This window comes from Stigmatopora argus, chromosome 21 (genome assembly GCF_051989625.1).
Source record: "Stigmatopora argus isolate UIUO_Sarg chromosome 21, RoL_Sarg_1.0, whole genome shotgun sequence".
NCBI classification, from domain to species: domain Eukaryota; kingdom Metazoa; phylum Chordata; class Actinopteri; order Syngnathiformes; family Syngnathidae; genus Stigmatopora; species Stigmatopora argus.
Window position 1 is genome coordinate 3,621,743 of NC_135407.1, and position 8,549 is coordinate 3,630,291.

The 8,549-nt window shown below is 47.0% G+C and overlaps 1 protein-coding gene across 2 annotated transcripts; it reads right to left on the reverse strand.

Moving 5' to 3' along the window:
* Positions 1-864: 864 nt before the first annotated feature.
* Positions 865-7,813, reverse strand: LOC144067344 (protein MTSS 1-like). 2 transcript variants are annotated; one of them, XM_077591004.1, is made up of 14 exons: positions 7,650-7,813; positions 6,290-6,351; positions 5,305-5,378; positions 4,784-4,868; positions 4,614-4,705; positions 4,424-4,498; positions 4,302-4,313; positions 4,069-4,226; positions 3,900-4,007; positions 3,740-3,837; positions 2,989-3,202; positions 2,573-2,698; positions 2,337-2,493; positions 865-2,270 (listed from the first exon to the last, which is right to left on the reverse strand). In XM_077591004.1, exons 1-14 carry the CDS (start codon positions 7,716-7,718, stop codon positions 1,759-1,761), a joined length of 1,842 nt encoding a protein of 613 aa, XP_077447130.1. In that variant the 5' UTR covers positions 7,719-7,813; the 3' UTR covers positions 865-1,758. The 2 variants fall into 2 exon arrangements, with proteins under 2 accessions (XP_077447130.1, XP_077447131.1); XM_077591005.1 differs by having other exon boundaries at positions 865-2,493; positions 7,650-7,803.
* Between the last annotated feature and the right edge of the window lie 736 nt (positions 7,814-8,549).

An 8,549-nucleotide genomic window follows, 5' to 3' on the forward strand; every position in this document is an offset into this window, starting at 1 on the left:
CTTTGTCGCGCCCATTTCCAGAGGCGGGTGTCCTCGGGGGGCGCCTCGCCTCTCTCGCCAGCCCTGCCCTCCACGCCGCCCGCGGAGGATGGACACCTGCCCGGTGGAAATCGAGGCCTTCCGCCGCGACATGTTCGAGGTCACCAGGAACGGGCAGCTGGTCAACGTCACGCTCTACCAGATGATCCTGGAGATCAAGAGGCAGACCCAGATGGACCTGGACGAGTTGCGCCAGAACCTGCGAGACATCTGCGCCCGGCTACGAGCTGTCTCCGAAAAGGTGGACCGGCTGGTGGAGCCTTCGCCGGCGTGGACCCGACTCTGCCTGGCCTGCAATCGCCACGTCAACAACCCCGCCGCCCTGGTCGTCGGCCTCCTGCTGGCCTGGGGATTCTACCTTTTTATGCACTAAGAGGAGCGATATCGGCAACTCATTTGGAACATGGAAACTGGACTTTCCAATGAGTACAGTGATTCTGGATTGGAACTGGAAAAACCCTCAAATCAGACCAGGAGGTTCCACAGTTACAGCCAAATCTAGATGAAGGAAGATGGAGGCAGAGCAGCAAATCTCAACACAGTTGGCATAGTTTGTCGGCCTAAGGATGCTAAGAGATTCACTTCAAACTAGTTTCTTATCACCGAATGTGGCGAAGAAGTGAACGTCTCCACCAAAGAGCGTCTCAATTGCTCTGCGGCCAGGCTATTTTAAGAAGGAATGCATATTCAACCATCATGTGACCACAACCACCTGAAAATTTGCAACTGGACTCAGGACTTTCATCAAATTAAGACTAAAGCGACGAGTCCAGATGCTTCCAGCTAGCTTAACTCGCACGTACAGCAATCACACGGACTCACTGGACCGGACAAACGTTTTTAATTTCCGTATCGAACAAAGCGGAGATGATTGCCAAGATACACTTTTAGAGGCTCGTCCTATTCGGCTTCATCTGCCCAACGCATCAGCCACACGGTGGACAGAGTCCAGACTGCTGTAAAGCTAACTGGTAGCGAAACGTGGACCTGACCTGTCCTTGGAGACAGCTAAACGTGCTGGAAAGGCCGACACGGGTTTAGATGAGGATTACGTTTGAGAACACTGAAATGAACACGTAGGTTAGCATTGACTTAACAACAGCAAGGCAGTTGGCGGCTAACACATGGAAACTGACTCTCACAAGCTTTCTGAGCTTTTACATTCTAGATTTGTAGTACTTCAGCTTGGACTGGAATACCGTTGACATGTACAAGAAGGTTGAGATGATTGATAACACTTGACAGCTACCCAGGCTAATTGTTAGCTTCCATTTTGTACATTGTTAGCTTCCTTATGTAGCTTCTTATATGAAACTTGCTTCTATTTCTGTCTACGAGAATATGATGTTACCTTCAGGCCATTTTATATATATATATACAAAGAATCAATGTATTCATAACATGTCAGCATTAAAAAAAATCAAAGTCCACCTGACTCGTCTTCCCAAAAAATAATAAATGAACCCAACATTTTTATGTCGGGTTCCGAGTTGTTTCGGGCGTAAAGCAAAAGGGCGACTACGTGCGAAAAAATTCAGTTCGAAGGCAAACTCCAGCTTTTTCGTCATCACTTGAAGCAGATTAATACGACGCTAGAGCAAATTTTGGCACTTGGAGCGAAAAGCCTAGTCCGTCTTGTTCCCACAAAAACTGCGGCAGTGTTGTTGAAAATGTTTGGTGGAAAAGTCTTGGAAAGCGCGGTCGGGAAATCCGTCCGCTTTAGTGGATCCTGGGAGCCGATCGGTCGTGGGTGGACGTCCTCTTCAGCTTGACGCCCCGCCGGATGGTGACCAGGAAGTCTTCCGCGCTGTCCCCGTGCTCCGTTTCCTCCAGAAGCTCAGGGAGGGGGCGCCGTTCCGGTTCGGAGCCCCGTCCCAGATCTGAGTGAGGCGAAAAGCCGACGGGGTTCCACGAAAGGTGACCGGCTCGGTCCGGAACAGTTGGCGTCTTGACCGGGACCATGGGCGGCTTGATGGGAATGGGGCCCGACGTTGCCCCACCCGAGGCACGTCGCAGGCTGGCCTTGGAGGACGGAGTCCGGCGGATGGTGGCCACCCCCAGCGAGCATACCGCCGAGGGGCCGGGGAGCGCGCAGGTTGAGGCGGGACGCTTGGACGGGAACGAGCGGCGAAAAGACTGAGACGGGTCACCGGGCCGCGGCGCAGCGGGCGACCTGTCCGCGTCCAGTTTGGGGCGGTTGCCTTCGTAATTCACGGAGCAGTAGTCTCCATCTAAACAGACGCGATGACAGTTGAGTGACCCAGCCGAGACAAGTATAGCCCTCGGGGGGCGCCCACCTTGCGTGGGTCCCGCGTCCTCGGAGCAGCAGGGTGTGTTGGTTTGACTGCTGTAGCCGCTGGAGCCCTGCAGCGAATCTCTGCTGGATCCGTGGAAGTCCAAGTGGAGACTGCGGGCCAGTGCCTTAGCCAGCTCCACGTGGGCCTCTCTGTCCTCCTACGTATGGTGAAAAAATGACATGTGAAAAGAGAAATAAAGAATATCTGAGCTTGTCATAATGATCTGAGTTGAAAACCTTCAAAGATGTCACAGGGGGGCTTCCTTTGTCCCCTTGTAGCTCCTCCCCTGGGGGATCAAGAATGTCCCTTCTTTCTTTGCCCCTTCTCAGGGCCGGATCGTAGACGCCCGGTTTGGCCCAGTCCTGCAACACAAGTCGCGATTGCCAATGGGTGATGTAGACAGATTAGCGTGATGCTATGCTAAACAGGAGGGAAGTCAAGCCGCAAACACAACCAGGAAGCACCCATCAAATGGGTCGGCCAGATGTGAAGATCACATGGGAAAGAGCGATGAAGAGGATGGCGGTGGTGAGGTGGAACATGAGAACCGGGAAAGAATGTCGTACCCCGTCGTACGTCCGGAAGACAAGAATGGAATGTGATGTTTAGGGGCGCTGGGAACGTTCCGGGGTTCGGAGTAACGCGGATACACCTGCGAGAAGTCAGGAGGCATGGGGGAGGGAGACTTGGACTGCGAGGCGTCCTGTGAGATGAAGCCCGAGTCATGGGACGACACGGAGGAGAGGCGGGCCGGCGTCTGCGGCGGCAGAGCCGACGAGGACGGCCGGTAGCGGAAGTGGGAGGTGGGCGAGTGGCAGTGCGAGCCGCTGGAGCGGGAGTCGCTGCTGTTCACGCTGTTCAGGCTGCTGCGGAGTCCAAACACATTGCCTCGTTATGGGATATCGCCACAAGAGGGCAGCGATGTTAGTTAAGGAAAAAGAAAAGAAGATGCGGTTGTATTACGCGATAGCATGGCAGTAAAGGTTCGTCTATTTATTTTCATTTTATTAAAAAAAATACTGGAAATATGTAGTTTAGGTTTTTGTTTTGTTTAGACGATGCTTTTAAAATAAAAATGGAAAAAACAAATATTTGAGTTATATCTTTGTAATCAAAACGGTGGTAATTATCATTTTTTTTTTGCATTTTTGTAAATTAAAGAGACAAAAATGTAATAAAAGAACGTCCAAAAAAATAAAGAAAATCTCAATCATCTATATAGAAAAAATACATTTTTTTTCATTTTTCAAACTTCAAATCCTTTTTAAATCGAGAAAATACAATTTATGTTTTTAGATATATTTTGCTTTGTAGGATTTTAAAGATCAAACCAAATGCAATTAGTGATTATTCGCCTCTCGAAACAATCCTTTGGGGCAAACCCAGTTTCCACGGAAACCAACCTGCACATGCTGGACTTCCTGGAGGCGGTGGTACTGGGAGATGAGGGCGGAGTCTGATAGGACCAGCCGCACTCTGATGCCTTCAGGTCGACGATCACCTGTGAGGATGAGATAGTTGAAGACCGAGAAGGAGGTCACAGAAGAAGAGTAGCCGCCACACCTGCTCACTGGACGGGGGCAGCTTGTGAGGGTCCATGGTCAACATCTTCAGGTCGTCGCTCAGGGTCCGAAGGTGACTGATCTCGCCGAGCATGGACATTTCCTCTTCCTGACAATCAAAAGATATTAGTGGGCCTAAAAAATTGGATTTCCACTCGGTTTGGACTTACCACGACGGGCCTCAGCATGGCCACCACGCAGCAGAAGCGACTCCTCTCCTCCACCAGGGCTCGCCTCACCGCCTGCTTCTCTGCCTCCTCCAGCAGGAAGTACTTGTCGCTCACTTCCTGTTTGGCGTTGTCCAACTGCGGCTGGATGTCCCCGCGGCCTGGACCAAGAAGGACAAATGGGACGTCAATGAAAAGCCCAATTAAAATGAACTAATGCCAAAAAGGTTACTTACCAAACAAATCGGCTGAAATGGCAGTCGGCGACCCCGTCCCCGTCGGTCGGGTAAGACAAACGAAAAATGGAGTGGATTTTAGAATTTCCTGAACCGTGATTGGTCGGGATCTTTTTTCAGACCTTTCTTCGCTTTCTTCTGCAGTTTTAGAGTGTCGGAAGATCTCTTCTTTATCTCCTGGCGCGCTTTCTTGTATTCTGGAAAATAAACCGTGCCACGTTGTGGAAACAGCAAGTATTACTGGGTATACGTATACACAAAATATGTCAGAAGAGATGAAAATATAGTTTTTATTTTTGGGCACGTATGTACCTTTGGCATGGTCCTTGTCCAAAGTGTTGGCCACTCTCTTCCACTCCTCCATCTGTTCTTGGAGGGGGTTGATCAGGCAATCCAAAAACAACCTGCACACGCACCCTACGTTAAGTCGCCGACTGCCATTGACGCCCGTAGACGTCTGTGGCACAGAAACAACCACGTACGTGGAAAAATGTCGAAGTTTGGCCTCGATGCTGCGGTGCCTCATGCACATCCTGGTGAGAGCCGAGCCAATGTCCCTGGTCGCCCCTGGCAACGACATCAAACTTGTATGAGTTTCACCTCCTGTGTCTCTTTTGGTGACCCAGATGTTTGTGATTGTCATAAAGCCCTGTCTGTGTATTTCAAGCCCGTGTTGTTGTGCGTCCATAGCAAAAGCACTTAAGTACAAAACAATTCGGTGACAAATATTCAATCCATTTTTATTCAATATCGTAAATTCAAACAAATTGGACATCTAGCGGTGTCAAACAAGGAATCATGGCCAAGTTGTCATTAGCAATTTGTTGGTTTGGCGTGACTAGCGCCGTCAGGGTGCGGCCATGATGTCGCTACTGTTGCTGCATTGCACCACTGACACTTCCCCCCATCCCCACTGCCTCTCCCCTCCTCCCTCTCCTTACTTTTCAGTTAAACTGACTATTTTTGTGGCTAATAAGGTCGTAAAAATGAGCACTCCCCCTACCTCGGCTGCCGGTCGCCATGTCGGCCACCTTCTGGAAGGCGTCCAAGAAGGCCGCCACCGCCACCACCGTGCTCCTGACAAACGTACAACATGGCACGTGGCAAAAGAACAATGCGAGAAAGGGTTTGTGCTAGTACTTGATAAGTAAGCCATGTTCTTCCCCTAAAGAATGGAAATAGCTAGAAACAAACCGTTTTATCCCGGTGAAAGAAATGAGTGTATTTTTGTTTTGGTAACTTTAGCGCTGATTCTGTCAGAGCAAAGATGAGCCGTAGCACTTTTGTCAAGAGTCAAAATGGTGAAAAACAACTGGTAGTAGAAGTAGTAGTAGTAGAGGCAATAGTGGTAGTAGTGGTGATGATAGTAGTTGTAGTAGAAGTAGTAGTAGTAGAGGTAATAGTGGTAGTAGTGGTGATGATAGTGGTTGTAGTAGAAGTAGTAGTAATGTTAGTAGTAGTAGTAGTGGTGGTGGTTGAGGTAGTAGTAGTCGTAGTAGTAATGTTAGTAGTAGTAGTAGTAGTGGTGGTTGAGGTAGTAGTAGTCGTAGTAGTAGTGGTTGTTGTAGTAGTAGTAGTGGTGGTAGTAATAGTAGTAGTGGTAGTAGTAGTAGTAGTGGTGGTAGTAGTAGTGGCAATAGTAGTAGTAGTAATAGTAGTAGTAGTAGTGGCAATAGTAGTAGTAGTAGTAATAGTAGTAGTGGCAATAGTAGTAGTAGTAATAGTAGTAGTAGTGGCAATGGTAGTAGTAGTAATAGTAGTAGTAGTGGCAATAGTAGTAGTAGTAATAGTTGTAGTAGTGGTGATGGTAGTAGTAGTGGTGGTAGTAATAGTAGTAGTGGTGGTAGTAGTAGTAGTGGTGGTGGTGGTAGTAGTAGTAGTGGCAATAGTAGTAGTAGTAATAGTAGTAGTAGTAGTAGTAGTAGTAGTGGTAGTAGTAGTAGTAGTGGTAGTAGTAGTAGCCTCAGTTGATGATAAGCGGACCTTACCTGAGCTGCGACTGCAGTTTGCTAGCCTTGTTGACGAAGTCCTCCCACACAGGATGACTTCCCTACCGAGCAAAGACAAGAAGAAGAAAATCAAGCTCATGACTTGAGAATTTGTTGGGGTTTTATTCCTCACCAAACTTTTCCTCAAAATAAATCAAGATGAAAGCATTCTTGTGCACGTTCTGATTGATTTACTGACAAATAGCTCAATATTTCGGTACCTCTCGTGTCATTTCACCGCTTTTATGAATGACGTCGCTCACATTTCAATTGCTTACTTCAAAAATAAGCAAACATGGAAGAGTCAGGTGGTTAAAATGGATCCCACCTGAATTTAAAGCACAAAAAACCCTTCCCTCATCCCCTCTCCAGCTGTGCTGAGCTGCATGGCCGACCGTCGCTATGGCAACACTGCAGAACGGCAACCAGCGGGGAGGCCGTTTTGCTACATTTTTCCACCTTTGCCCGTCTTGCATCCTGTCGTCCTGATTACACCAGCTTGTGCGTGAATTCTTTTTAGAGGATGCGGCCTCGTCTTTGTGTGGGAAAGGATGGCGAGAGGAATGGCAGGCCGGCCCTCGCCACATCATAAATGGTTACCGCGGCAACAGCAGCGGTCCCAAGGACCTCGTGGAATCCATCCATTTCCCGAGATTTTTTTGTCTCGCTCGCCATCCTAACAAAAGTTCACGCCACATGTCTCAAAATTGCTGGCAAACAGTGAGTTAAAATGCCCGAACGAACCAATCGGGTCGTGTGTTTCCACGTCGCTGGGTAGAATTATATGATCACAACCTTCCCTGATTGTCACCCTCGCCCGCTTGAGAATGAAAATATTTGATTCAATTAAGTAAAATTGGGATATCAATAAGGAGAGCACACGGGTGTTAAACTGGTGGACTGGGGGCCGGATCTGGCATGCCTGCGAAAATAAATGGTGCACACAAATCCATTTTTCCTGCTAAAATTCCAAATAAAATAACTTCAAAAATCAGGGGATACAGTTTTTCTCCCTTTATTACCAGTATTTAAAATAAATGCTCAGGAATAAAAGACAATATTTATTCCCAGGGTTGCTGGAGCCTATCCCAGCGCTTTCTGACACATTTTTGGGATGAATATCGGCAATCTATCTTAATTAAGTCACTTGCTGTAGCATTCTAAGGCACCTTTCAGTGATTTGATGAAAGATACTTTGAAATAGCTGCCTAGTATTATGACCACTGTCCCTTAAAGGGTAAAATAATAGGATTGGATGCAAAGAAGGGCGTGGCAAATTACTAAAACCTCCAGCTGTTATGAGCCTATGCGCCGTGACGTCACCACGATATTCCATAATTGTGATGATTATGATGATTACCTTCAAGTCCGCTATGACGTTCTGGAAGAGTCCCCCCAGCGCGCTGCACTCCCTTTCCATGCTCGCCATCTTAAGTGCGCGCCTGGTTCCTCCACAATAAAATTGCCAACAAGAAAAATGTGCGCGCCTGGTCCCTCCACAATAAAATTGCCAACAAGAAAAATAAATGATTTAAAAAATGTAAAAAAACAAAAAAGAATCAAAATGAGTGAGGAGTTCCAAAATCCTCGCGTACGGAGTCTCTTTGTTTGGGATGGAGAGGTCGTAGGGAAGCGTGAATGAAATGTGTGACACACACACCATAATGGAAATTAATTTAAAAAATGCCTGTGTGCTGCGTTTGTGTCGCAATAAATGTTGCAGCACAAACGAATGAAATGGTTACAAAGCTTCAAGTTAAATGTGTGTTTCCAGGGTAACCGCTGATGGCTTTACTTCCTGTTTGGTGACGTCACCAGCGAAAGGTACGCTGGAACGAGAGTTGCAAGAGAACCAACACCCCAAAATTCAAGTTTAATAAAAAAAGAAATGCAATCAATTATTATGCACACGCTAAAATTTAATTGCAAGAACAAAAGTTTATTCAGGCACATGGCGCTTAGTTCATCGTTGACACGGCCACGTACCGGAAAAAAACTACAACGATAACGTGTCACATTAACAATTGACGTAAAAGAAACAAATAGGAAATATAAAGATCCTAGGTTTACATAAATAATCGAAAACAATACTTTGACCAAATTTTATGTAACTATTACTTAATTAACATACGATTTATGACTTAACCTTGACCACTGTTACACACAGAAACAACATTTTGCTGGACAAACTGAACTCTGAATGACTTATTAAAGAATTTCTAATATTTCAATTACCATAACGGGACAGACGAAAGTTATT